We start from the raw sequence: 13853 nt of genomic DNA, 5'->3' as shown, positions 1-13853 counted from the left end.
GGGGCGGTGCGCGGGAGGGGGCGGGGCCTGCCGGCAGCGTGGGCGCGCGCTGTGTGCGTGTGTGTGCGCGCACGCGCGCGTGCGCGTGAGGGGGACGCCGGGGTGGGGGTGAGGGGAGGGAGGAGGCGGGGCCGCGCCGCCCGCACCGCGCTGGGCGCTCTCGGCCAATGAGCGGCGTCCACATGCCGCGGCGGCGGCGAAAGGGGAGGCAGCGGCCGATAAATGCTATTAGAGCAGCCGCCACGGAGCCGTCCCCGACGCCACCTCCTTTTTTCTCCTCCTCCGCTGCAGTTTCCTCCGCTGCTGTCGGGGCGCGTGCGAAGCTTAGGCACCCGGGGCGAGCGCGCCGCACCGCTCCCCGTCGGTTCGCCTCCGTAGCTCGGTTCCGCCCCGAGGGGTTTGGCCGGGCGCCCCCTCCTCCGGCCCGGGCGGGGCCGCGGGTCACCTCAGCGGAGCGGGGAGGGGGCTCGGGGACCGCGGCCTGCGCTGTCCCCTCTCGGCGGCTGCCGGGCTAAGGCGCCCCTCCGGGGACGAGGACCCGAGGCTCGCCAGCCCCGCTCGCCCATCGGAGCCCGGCCGGGCGCCGGCCAGGGCAGTGGTCTGGGGGAGGGGGCGCGGGTGATTCAGCGCCGGGCCAGGCGGAAGCGGCCGAGGAGGCGGCGGAGGAGGAGGGGAGCGCTCTCCGCGCCTGGGCGCCCGAGGTAGCACGAGCCCGAGAGCGAGGCGGAGGCGAGGAGGCCACGGGCCCGTACGGGAGGGAAGCCGGCCGGGCCCCCCGCAGCCATGGAGAACGCTCACACAAAGACGGTGGAGGAGGTGCTGGGCCACTTCGGCGTCAACGAGAGCACGGGGCTGAGCCTGGAGCAGGTCAAGAAGCTCAAGGAGAGATGGGGTTCCAACGGTAGGTACCCGGGACGGCGGCAGTCAGGGAAGATGGCTGACCGGGCTCCACCTCGTGGGTCTCGGCTCGGCGCCCGCCGACGGCCGCAGCCTACCGAGCCAGTGAGCCCGCGCGCGCTGGGCCCCACGGGAGAGGGGCTGCGGGCGGGGGCGCGGGGCCCGGGCCTCCCTCCATTCCCCCGGGGTGGCTTCCTCGTGCCCCTGAACCCTTGGCGGCGCGCAGCGAGCCCGGCGGCCGACCCCGGAGTGGAGGGAGGGAGAGATGGACGGGGTCGGCTGCAGCGGACTTGAGTCCTGCGAGACGTTTTTTCTCGTCCCCGGCCCATTTATTGAGGCGTCGATGTGATTGAGCAACCCCGCGACCGTTTTCCTACTACTCAGTGTTAACACATCTGGCAGGATCTAGCTGAAACGACTTGTTTCAGGAGCCCTGGGTGATTCCATGGGCAGGACCCGAGGCCATTGATGACAAGGGCTGCATATCATATTTTTCTTAGGGTATCATTATCGGGGGTGCTTGAACGCTTATACAGCTGAATCTGCCTTCCAGAAGCACTCATGACTATGATTTTGGCAGCTAAAAAACAGTGCTAATTTTTTTTTGTTTGTTTGTTCTTCCCCGCTTGACACGTTGCTTGGCGAATTTCTACATTCTTCAGAGTTACCGGCTGAAGAAGGTAAGTAATCTTAACATGTAATTTTAGAGAGTGCGGATACAGGCAGATAGTGACAATTCTGACAGATATGTTTGTTTCTAACAGGAAAAACCTTGCTGGAGCTTGTGATTGAGCAGTTCGAAGACTTACTAGTTAGAATTTTATTGTTGGCAGCATGCATATCTTTTGTAAGTATGAAAAAAAAATTTATCTTCTCTGTCCCTGAAAGCAAACAGTATTCGACAGTAAGCTAGAAAACAATGACAATTGGATGCAAACAATTGGAGATTGCAACTGTTTTTGTTTAAAAACAAATCAAATAATTTAGGTATTCTTGACATTAATAAGGTAAACACTTGAAGATATTTTCAAAAATTAGCTGCTTGCCATTTACAGTGCAGTGAGAAATTGTTCCAGAATGCACTGAGTTTTACAAATTCTTGTGGCTTACCAGTTTTTAGTATCAAAAGGTTTTCATTGGAAGGCCTTTTCTGCTTGGGGTTCTTCCATTTGTTATCATGTTGTAAGATCATCCTAAAATGATGTTGAGCTCTTTGTAGTCTGTAAATAGATCTTACAAAGGAATATTCCAGTTGCTTTCCCTTCCTGGTAGTGGCAAGGTGACAGTTGTTCCTGACAGTGACAAGTATGATGGCAGTGATGGCACCACTGTTGACCAAATTTGGTCACTGACCTTTCGGGTGGTGTATATATCTAAACTGGACCCCTGTCTTGACTAAGCCCTAGATTGAGAGAACGAAGTTAAGTACAGTTAATTCTAAATCTTAAGAAAAACAAAAGTTCGTGGTATTCTTTCTTGTTGAGTATGTGGTTTGCTTAAGGTCCCCTATGGTTGCTAAGAAACTAGTAAAATACAAAGAACTACAGAAGAGAAATGGTGACAGAGGCTGCAAGGATAATTTCAAGGATCTTAGCATGGTCTTTTATTTGTTTGTTTGTTTGTCTTGGTTTTTCGAGGTAGGGTCTCACTCTAGCTTTTGTTTCTCCGGGTAGGGTTTCCCTCTAGCCCAGGCTAACCTGGAATTCACTACGTAATCTCAGCGTGGCCTCTAATTTTCCTACCTCTGCCTCCTGAATGCTGGGATTAAAGGTGTGCGCCACTGTGCCCCGCAAGAGAATTCTTAAACTGATAGAAAGTGAAAATCATACAGTACACTACTTCTTTCAGGTTTCACAAAATTTATAGAGTTTGAAGTTTTCAATTAGGTACATTCACATGTGTATAAGTCCGGAGACCCATGATCGCCGTCATTATGAACAACATTGCATAAAGTCACATTTTGAGAAGTAAATAAAGTCATGGTCATTTATTTAGTACAAGTAGGAAATTAATTTTTATACCCATTTTAAAAGTAGTGGTAGCAAAAGGTGACCTTTTGTAAGTGCATGAATTCTGCCATGAAACTTTTTAAAGTGTCACATAGGCCAAATGTTTTATTGCCATTCAGTTTCAAGAATCTTTCCTATGGTTTTCATTGAATAAAATTGAGACTCAGGCTGGAGAGATGGCTTAGCGTTTAAGGTGGTTGCCTGTTAAGGACTCAGGTTCAAATCTCCAGGTCCCACATAAACCAGCTGCATATGGTAGCCCATGCGTCTGGAGTTTGTTTTCAGTGCCTAGATGTCCTGGTGTGCCTGTTCTCACTCACTGTTTCTCTCCCTCTCTGTCTCTAATAAATAAATAATTTTTTAATTGTCACTTTCATGAATTTTCAAAAATTTCCCCTAATAAATGGCTGCTCAATGGCAAACAAGATAAATGGTTAGAGCTGTTTGATTAACTGCAGTTTGAATATGTTGCCATGAGGTAAAAATACATGATATATTTGGGGGTAGTTTAAGGTTTGTATTTATGTTGGTGATAGTCTCAGCTTTGGCAGTTAAATTCTAGCATTCACTAAGGTCATAATAATCATTTTAAATCTTAAATAGGTTCTAAATGTTTTTAAAATACAGGACATTGCTTTTGAGCACTATATGTTGAGGTTGAAGTTTTGAGTTCCCTTTCCTGTAGCTACTTACTTGGAATTATTGTTCAGGAAATGAACTGTTACTTTTTATTTTATGGGTTGCTAAATATCTGGAGTAAGTACTTTTTTGTTGTTTTTTGTTTTCCAAGGTAGTATCTTACTCTAGCCCAGGCTAACCAGGAATTCACTATGTAGTCAAAGGGTGGCCTTGAACTCATGGTGATCCTCCTACCTCTGCGTCCTGAATACTGAGATTAATGGCTTGCGCCACCACACCTTGCTGTAAATACTTTTTTTCCTCAATTTTTATTAACATTTTCCATGATAAAAAATATCCCATGGTAATACCCTCCCCCCCACACTTTCCCCTTTGAAATTCCATTCTCCATCATATCCCCTCCCCATCTCAATCATTCTACTTACATATATACAATACTTTTTTGATAGGTAGTCCCTTATTTTGCTTAGTTTATTTGGTCAGGAAACTGTGACTGGATTAAAATACCATAGAGGCCACCCTTGAGAAACCAGTACCTGCTATAGGATATATGCTGCTATTCTCTTACATTTCTCTATATTACAGGGAAATCTCTGATGGTCTGTGCTTAAATCTGTACTAAAGCCTTTTAAAATTAGCTTTAACATGGCTTTATAAGTGAGGGGGTGGTGAAGATTGAAGAGTGCTGAAGCAGGAGGCTGACCACAGGTTCCAGGACAGCTTGGGCTACAGAGTAAGACCCTACCTCAAAATAAAAAGGCGGGAGGGCTTAGCAGTTTAAGGTGCTTGCCTGCAATGCCAAAAGTCCCAGTTTCTATTCCCCAGGACTCCCATAAACCAGATGCATAAGGGAATGCATGAATCTGGAGGCCCTGGCATGCTCATTCTCTTTACCTGCCTATTTCTCTCTCAAATAAATCAAATACTTTTTAAAAAATTAGGGAGGAGGTAGGTAGAAAGAAATTTTTTTCTCTTAAAAATGTTTTATTGCCGGGCGTGGTGGCGCACGCCTTTAATCCCAGCACTCGGGAGGCAGAGGTAGGAGGATCGCCGTGAGTTCAAGGCCACCCTGAGACTACATAGTTAATTTCAGGTCAGCCTGGGCTAGAGTAAGACCCTACCTTGAAAAAAAAACAAGAAAATATATATATATGTTTTATTTGTTTATTTTGATGCTGTAATTTTTATTTTATCTTTTTTCTCAAATTTTTATTAACATTTTCCATGATTATAAAAAATATTCCATGGCAATACCCCCCCCCCACTTTCCCCTTTGAAATTCCATTCTCCATCATATCCCCTCCCCATCTCAAGTCATTCTACTTACATATATACAATACCAACTTATTAAGTGCCCTCCTCCCTTCCTTTCACTTCCCTTTATATCTCCTTTTTAACTTACTGGCCTCTGCTACTGAGTTAAAAAGAAATTTTAAATAGGAAGGTAAAGGTTTGGTTGATGTTCTTCATTGGAGGTTGATAGTGTTGCTTCATGTTTTTGTTTTTGTTTATTTGAGAGCAACAGAAAGAAAGAGGCAGAGAAAGAGTGAGGGGCTGAGAATGGGCGTGCCAGGGCCTCCAGCCCCTGCAAATGAACTCCAGATGCTTGTGCCACCTTGTGCATCTGGCTTATGTGGGTGCTGGGGAATCAGGCTTTGAACCGGGGATCCTTAGACTTCAAAGGCAAGCGCTTAAGCCATCTCTATGGACCTATTTTGTTTTTTTGAGGTCACATGATGTATTTTAGATTTTCCTTGGACTCAGTATGTAGTCTAGGCTGACCCTGAACTTGAGTTCCTCCCACCTCAGACTCCTGAGTGTTAGGATTGAAAGTTTATGTCACTCTCCACAGCTCATTCCTTATTTCTATCTTTGGGGAGGGGGGGAAGCACTGAGTCATTTATGGTAGTCAGTATATTCCCACTTGCTTAACAGGCAAAAACATGTTAGAATGTTAATATTCTGTTGCAGAAATGAATAGGCGGTTCTTAAAAATCAATCAATCCCTGCTCAGATTAAAAAGTAGTGAGCCGGGCCTGGTGGTGCCCACCTTTAATCCCACCATTTGGGAGGCAGAGAGGTAGGAGGATTGTTGTGAGTACGGGGCCAGCCTGAGACTACATAGAGAATTCAAGTCAGCTTGGCCTAGTGCAAAACCCTACCTCAAAAAAAAAAAAAAAGAGAGAGAGAGAGAGAGAAAATACTAGTGGTTTATTTCAAATACCAAACTCAGTAGTAAACTTGTTAACTATAGTTAATATTTTGCTGCAGTGGAAAATAAGAAACTGAATTAATGTTTTACACTTAAGTTCCCTGGGTATAGTTTAATCAATTTGTAATATTCATCAAATTGTTTCTTTATAAAAGGACATTTGAAGCCCAGTGGTGACAAAGTCTTGTGATACCTGTATTTGGAAGGTGGTAGGAGGTTTAGAAGTTCAAGGCTATTCTAAACTATTTACATTGCATGAGACTCTTTCTCAAAAAAACCAAACACTCCCTTTGCATATGGATATTAGAGAGAAAGGCAGAGAGAGAATGGACACACCAGGATCTCCAGCCACTGCAAATGAATTCCAGAAGCATGCACCCCCTTGTGCATCTGGCTTACATGGGTCCTAGGAAATCGAGCCTCAAACTGGGGTCCTTAGGCTTCACAGGCAAGCGCTTAACTGCTAAGCCATTTCTCCAGCCCTTGTTTTTTTTCGGGGGGGGGGGTTGAGGTAGGGTCTTACTGTGGTCCAGGCTGACCTGGAATTGACTATGTAGTCTCAGGGTGGCATTGAACTCACAGCAATCCTCCTACCTTTGTCTCCTGAGTGATGGGATTAAAAGTATGCACCACTACGCCCAGCTCCTTGCCTACAAACATAATAGAGCAAAATGGATAAAGTCCATTGCCTTGGTACTGTAGAGAAAAGTAAAGCAAGGGAGTTCTGGAAAAGGGAGTATCTGTGGGAAGAGAAGAGTTAAATAGGTGGTCACATAATTTCTCTAAGAGGGTGACATTAAAGATCTGAAGAAGGTGAGTAGCATTTGTGCCATATTGGTTTTATGCTCATGGCCATCTGTCTTACTGAGACGTATACATTGAAATGTATCACGTACAAATGTCATAGCCATCATGGGATGCATGTGGCCTGTGGGTCACAATTTGGACATGCCTGGTCCAGATCATAAACTGTTCCAGGTGATGAAAATTAACACAGGTTTCTTAGAAATGCCTAGAAGACTTTGTAAACTATGGAACCTCAACTTTTCAGCTCCACTTTAATATATATGTGTGATTCAGTGTCTCAAATGATCGCATGAGTTTGTTGCCATAGCATTTTCACATTATATGAAATCTGTTTACTTTGTTTCAAAATGATTTTTTTTTTTTTTTTTTGGCTTTTCGACGTAGGGTCTTACTCCAGCCAGCCCAGGCTGACCTGGAATTCACTATGTAGTCCCAGAGTGCCCTCAAACCCATGGTGATCCTCCCACCTATGCCTCCTGATTGCTGGGATTAAAGGTGTGTGCCACCATGCCCAGCCAAGAATTTTTTTTGTGTTGTAATTATCTTAAACATGAAATAACAAGGGGCTGGAGAGATGGTTTAGCGGTTAAGCATTTGCCTATGAAGCCAAAGACTTCAGTTTGAGGCTCGATTCCCCAGGACCCACGAAAGCCAGAGGCACAAGGTTGGTGTATGCATATGGAGTTCATTTGCAGTGGCTGGAGTCTCTGGCACACCCATTCTCTCTCTGCCTCTTTGTCTCACTGCCTGTCCCTCTCAAATAAAAATAAACAAAAAAATTTGTTTTTTAATGAAATAACAGGCAGTTTACTGATTTTAGTTTAAAGCCTTATGGTTTGAAGGAAGGTTTGGAGAAGAGGCATGGTACTTTTTTCTCCCTTGCCCTGTGATAGAGATGAAATCTAGAGTCTTGTGTGTGCTAGGCAAGTACCTACCACTGTTCTGTACCTTCCATATGGTCACTTCTTGTTTGTCCTTGAGCTAACCTATTGAGTGCTGGGTATAGGTGTACACTGCCATACCTGGCTCTGGTATTATCTTTATTAATCCTGAGGACTTTGAATTGTAGTAGTTCTAAAACAGGTATGTTTGCTTTGCTTTTTTACCCCTGAGGTAGGGTCTTACATTGTGTAGCTCCAGGCTGTCCTCAGACTCAGCAATCCTACCTCAGCCTCCTGACATTAAAGACATATGCCACCACAACCAGCTATGTGCGATTTTGGTTTTTAGAGGTAGGGTTTCACTATATCCCAGACTGACCTGGTATTCACTCTATTCTCAGGGTGCTCTTGACTCACAGCAATCCTCCTACCTCTGCCCCTCTGGTGCTATGATTAAAGGCATACACCACCACGCCCAGCTTTGGCTATTGTTTTTTTAAAAAGGAAATAAGCAGTGCCATTGCCTTTTCCTCACATTGGGATCAAACTCCTAGGCAAATGTACCACTGAGCCACAGCCCAGTCCCAGAGATTAATGGTATGAATAATAATAATAGAAAGATCCCCCATTCTACAGTATTTATATTTTTAAAATCTTAAGTTAGCAGGTGTTGCTTTTATTTATTTTTATTTTACATTTTTTATTTTTTATTTATTTGAGGCAGAAAGAAGACAAGAGTGTCTGGGTGTCCCAAGGCCTCCTGCCCATGACTGTAAACGAACTGTAAATGCATGCACCACTTTGTGCATCTTGCTTTTCAAACCCTGGACCTTCAGGCTTTGCACACATGTGCCTCAGCCTGCAAGTGAATACCTTGAATAGGGTTGACAAATTTGAAACATTGAACTTGCTTGATACCACAAAGAGTATAATAGAACAAAGTTGGAGAAAAGAAGAAACACTGTTTATGCCTAAAATTACAAAGCTATAAGCATTTCTATTTTTCCTTTGCAATTATTTATGAAGTGGTTACTTTTTGTACTTCTCATGTTGAAGGTCATAAACTGCCATTTAGGGCTTTGTGCCTTAGATGTCCTGGGAAATTTTACTTCATTTATTAGTTCATGTATTTAAACAGGTAATGCATACCGAGCATCAACTATATACCAGAGACTCTTCTAGGCCCCTAAGAATACAGCTAAATGAATAGATAATCATTTATATTCAATAAATTCTCAAGTTTTTAGACACATTTCTCCTTTCTATATGAATACTTGTATAACTTTTAAACTAAGATTATGAACTTAAGCTAACCACAGTCCAGCCAGACATGCTGTGTTTCAGTGATGATGTCAGTTGTCCTTTCTTCTTTACCTGCCTGTTTTATAGAGCTTTTGTCAGCATCATTCTCCCACCTGAATAACAGGCTTTCTCATCAGCCATGAAGGACTGAAAACACCCAAACATGGCTTTATTCTTTTTTTTTTTTTTTTTCCAAGGTAGGGTCTTGCCTGTAGCTCAGGTTGACCTGGAATTCACTCTGTTCTCAGAATGGCCTTGGACTCATAGCAATCCTACCTTAGCCTCCCCAGTGCTGGGATTAAAGGCATGTGTCACCATACCCAACTCATGGATTGGTTCTTAAATATGATTGGTCTTCATGTTGAAGTATAGGTTTTAATTTTTGGGTTATGGTTTAGAGATTGGCACCTTTTCAGAGTATTTTACTTTTCATATTTATTAGAAGAGCTGGGCATGGTGGTGCATACCTTTAATCCCAGCCCCCAGGAGGCAGAGGTAGGAGGATCGCTGTGAGTAAGAACATGGGGGGGGGGGTGGAGAGAATGGGCATGCCAAGGCCTCTAGCCACTGAAAACAAACTCCAGATGCATGTGCATCTTGATTATGTGGGTACTGGGGAATCAAACCTGGGTCCTTTAGCTTTAGCTTTGCAGGCAAGCACCTTAGCCACTAAGTCTTCTCTCCAGCCCAGGTATTTATTTATTTATTTATTTATTTATTTATTTGGTTTTTTGAAGTAGGTTTCCGCTCTACTTTTCCAGTCTCAGGGCGGCGGGCGGCCTTGACCTCACAGCAGTCCTCCTACCTCTCTCCCGAGTGCTGGGATTAAAGACGTGAGCCACCACTCACGGTCTATTTTTTAAAATATTATTTTTTATTTATTTGAGAGAGAAAGAGGCAGAGAGAGAATGGGTGTGCTAGGGCCTTCAGCTGCTGCAAACATGCTCCAGATGCATGCACCACCTTGTGCATTTGGCTTATATGGGTCCTGGGGAGTTGAATCTGGGTCCTTTGGCTTTGCAGGCAAGTGCCTTAACAGCTAAGCTCTGTGGTTCCCCGAGTATTTATTTTAAGTATTTTATTTATTTGATGCAGATAGAGAATGGGCATGCCAGGGCCTCCAGCCACTGCAAATGTACTCCAGACATAGATGCATTCATCACTTTGTGCATCTGGCTTTATGTGAGCACTGGGGAATCGAACCCAGGACATCAGGCTTTGCAGGCCAATGCCTTAACTGCCAAGCCATCTCCCCAGCCCTGCTCACTAGTATCTCATCAAGCAGTAATTAGTTTCTATACAGAACCTTCATATACATGAATGTCTGTTTCCTACACATAGACTTAAGGTTGCTTAGCAAAGTTTACCAAATTGTACAATTAGAAATATGACTGATAAATTACCAGTCATAAAGAAGAACATGTATTTCTTGAAAAGTGTAGGTTATTTTACTCAGGTTTTGAGGCTGATTGCCATAGTCACTGTAGCTGTTAAGGGATGTTGCTCTAAGTTTGTCTTCAGGCTTGGCTGCCAAGAAGGAAATTCATACCCACTTTAACAAGGTGTGAAGCTTATCTGGGAGTTGCTAATGCCTTTGCTGACCTTTTAGAAAGGGCCTTAGTCACTCATGAAGTTGAGTGATTTTTTTTTTTTTCTTCACTAAAAGTTAATTAAATTTCTTATTTGTGATATGTTCTCCTTGGCAAATGTTTGAAAGACTAAGATCAGCAGCTGTGATCCTGCATCTATCAAAATTTATAACTTCATTCTGGCATAAAGCCTGGCCTTAATACTTGAAATGCCCTGTTGAAAGCTTGCTGTTGCATTTATCATATTCATTCTGGTTTTCTGCCTTCCCTATTTGTCCGTAGCATGTCAAGACCTGTGTGCTCGTGCTCCCTGTTTTGTTTTCCCTTCTCTAATTGATTTCTTACACTCTACTAACATATTGGGCCTTGCCTTAATTATCTTTTTGGTCATTTGCTATTTTGTAGAAGTGTACTCTATGTAGTGTCCTGATGTCATGGTTTCATTATGGCCATAAATCACATCAGAATATTCTTTCTTTTAAAAATTTTTTAATTAAATTAATTAATTTGTTTTTGTGATGTAGGGTCTTGCTCTGGCCCAGACTGACCTGAAATTCATTGTGTAGTCTCAGGGTGGTCTCAAATTTTTGGTGATCCTTCCTGCCTCTGCCTCCCAAGTGCTGGGATTAAAGGCATGTGCCACCATACCCAGCTTGCTTATCCTTCTTGGTAACCAGGAACATGTGAATTCTAAAATAGTATTACATCAAAAAATTAGTTAGGGGTCTAGAAAGATGACTTAGCAGTTTTGGTGTTTGCCTACAAAGCCAAAGGACTCAGGTTCAATTCTCCGTGACCCATATAAGCACAAGGAGGTGCATGTGTTTGGAGTTTTAGAGTGGCTGGAGGCCTTGGAGTACCATCCTTTCTTTCTCTACCTGCCTATTTCTTTTCTTTCTCAAATAAGTATGTAGAAGTAAAGTATTAGCCAGGCATGGCAGCTTACACTTTTAATCCAAGGAACCTGCTGTAGGAGGAGCTCTTGAGTTCAAGCCACCCTGAATTCTAGGTCAGCCTGGGCTAGACTGAGACCCTACTGTGAAAAATCAAAACATATAATAGAGTATTAAAAAATAAGGGCCTGGGTATTTTTTTTATAATCATGGAAGTTGTAAATAAAAAATTGAAAAAAAAATACAGGGCTGGGGAAATGGGTGTTAGCAATTAAGGTACTTGCCTGAAAAGCCTAAGGACCTAGGTTTGATTCCCCAGTACCTACATAAACCATATGCACAAGGTGGTGCATGCATCTGGAGTTAATGTGCAGTGGCTAGAGGCCCTAGCACACCCATTCTCTCATTATGCCTCTCTCTCAAATAAAAATTTAAAAAATCAGCTATAGGGCTGGAGAGATGGCTTAGTGGTTAAGTGCTTGCCTGTGAAGCCTAAGGACCCCAGTTTGTTTGCAGTGGCTGGAGACCCTGGTGCACTCATTCTGTCTATCTGCCTCTTTCTCTCTGTCTCTCTAAAATAAATACATAAAATAAAAATAAATTTTAAAATTAGCTATAAAGGCTTTTACTGTCATTAAGAAGATAAATAGTTTTTTTGTTTTGTTTTTATTTATTTAAGAGTTAGAGAGAAAGAGGCATTTAGAGAGAGAGAATGGGTGTGCCAGGGCATCCAGCCACTGCAAATGAACTCCAGACTTCTGCACCCCTTTGTGCATCTGACTAACGTGGGTCCTGGGGAATTGAGCCCCAACCAGGGTCCTTAGGCTTCACAGGCAAGTGCTTAACCGCTAAGCCATCTCTCCAGCCCAAGAAGTTAAATAGTTTTGACTCCTGAAAGTACTTGTTATGAAGAGGACAGAAAACTGACTATTTCACTTACAATTATCTCTGCATTTGTTTCTAGGCATGTAATAAAGGAGCTGTTTTGCCATCATTTTTCTCATGCTAACATTTATTACAAAAGTGGCGTAAAAATACAGTAGTAACTCTTACCATATACCTTTTCTCTTTTAGGTTTTGGCTTGGTTTGAAGAAGGAGAAGAAACTATTACGGCCTTTGTAGAACCTTTTGTAATTCTACTTATATTAGTAGCCAATGCAATTGTGGGTGTGTGGCAGGTAAGCAAAATTTCTACAGTGGTAAATAACTTTAAAATTATTGTTAATTATTTTATATGTTCATGTAATGTATTTTTTTAATTTTTATTAACATTTTCCATGATTATAAAATATATCCCATGGTAATTCCCTCCCTCCCCACCCCCACACTTTCACATTTGAAATTCCATTCTCCATATTACCTTCCCATTACAATCATTGTAATTACATATATACAATATCAACCTCATGTAATGTATTTTTTGTCATTTAAATTTTTTTTTATTTGAGAGAGGGAGAGAGAGAAAGGGCATACCAGGGCCTGTGGCCATTGCAAGCGAACTGCAGATGCATGCATTACTGCATGCATCTGGCTTATGTGGGTCCTGGGGAATCAATCCAAAGTCTTCTGGCTTTGCAGGCAAACACCTTCATTGTTAAGCCATCTCTCCAGCCCCTCATGTAATGTATTTTGATAACACTCCCCCTCCATCTGAACCCCTTTGTAAGTTCTTTTAAACTTTTTTTTATTAACAGTTTACTTATAGTAAACCATAATTTTCTCCCATTCCCTCACTTTCCCCTTCACAAATTCACACTCCATCATATTCCCTCCCTGTCCATCAGTCTCTTTTATTTTATCATTTCCTCCTATCATGAGAGTCTCGTGAGGGTAGTTCTAGGCACTGCAAGGTGAAGTTTCTGTCTGTACAATTACATTGTAAGCAATCCTACCCTTCCTTTGGCTCTTCCTGCCACCTCCTATTTAATGGACTCTGAGCCTTGGAAGGTGTGAGAGAAATGTTTCAGTGCTGAACATTCCTCAACACTGTGGGGCCTTTTGGGTCATCCCAGTGGTCTCTTTGCCATCTGAAAAAAGAAGCTTCTCTAAACAAAAGTGAGAGTAGTGTTAATATATGGATATGAATGTTAAGTAAAGTGCTTACCGGGCAGTTTGGTGTGCATAATATATGCATTTGGCAAGACATGAGAAGGCATTACACTCCTAAGGTTTGACCTTCCCCACCATAGGCTTTTGATTAGGTTTTCAGTGGCAAGCATGTATTCCTTCCCATAGAGGGGTCTTCCAGTCCAATTAGAGACCAGTTAGTTTCCCCCATAACAGACATGCCACTATTGCACCAGTTGGTGCTTTTTTTTTTTTTTTTTTTTTGAAATAGGATCTCACTCTAGCCCAGACTGACCTGGACTCACTGTGTAGTATCAGGGTGGCCTTGCACTTAAAGCAGTCCTCCTACGTTTGCCTCACAAATGCTGGGATTAAAGGTGCACTGTCACGCCTGGCAAGAGTTTCTTAACCTACATTAACCTATATTATCTCTTTTTCCTAATATGCTAGGTAAAAATGCCTCTGTTAAAACTTCCCATGTAGCTAGGCATGGTGGCACATGCCATTAATCCCAGCACTCTGGAGGCAGAGGTGGTAGGATCAGCATGAGTTCAAG

At 43.1% G+C, this 13853-nt stretch overlaps 1 protein-coding gene across 1 annotated transcript in view; it reads left to right on the top strand.

The window, feature by feature from the left end:
* The first annotated feature begins 682 nt into the window (after positions 1 to 682).
* Positions 683 to 13853, top strand: part of Atp2a2 (ATPase sarcoplasmic/endoplasmic reticulum Ca2+ transporting 2) — a 60371-nt gene continuing 47200 nt past the window's right edge. The window contains exons 1-4 of the mRNA XM_045133149.1: positions 683 to 901; positions 1560 to 1577; positions 1662 to 1744; positions 12304 to 12408. Of these exons, the coding sequence (XP_044989084.1) occupies positions 784 to 901; positions 1560 to 1577; positions 1662 to 1744; positions 12304 to 12408 (324 nt within the window). The 5' untranslated portion in view covers positions 683 to 783. The remainder of the gene's footprint in view (positions 902 to 1559; positions 1578 to 1661; positions 1745 to 12303; positions 12409 to 13853) is intronic.

The sequence above is a fragment of the Jaculus jaculus genome, chromosome 13 (genome assembly GCF_020740685.1).
Source record: "Jaculus jaculus isolate mJacJac1 chromosome 13, mJacJac1.mat.Y.cur, whole genome shotgun sequence".
Taxonomy (NCBI): Eukaryota; Metazoa; Chordata; class Mammalia; order Rodentia; family Dipodidae; genus Jaculus; species Jaculus jaculus.
This window is presented reverse-complemented; position numbering and strand designations above follow the sequence as displayed.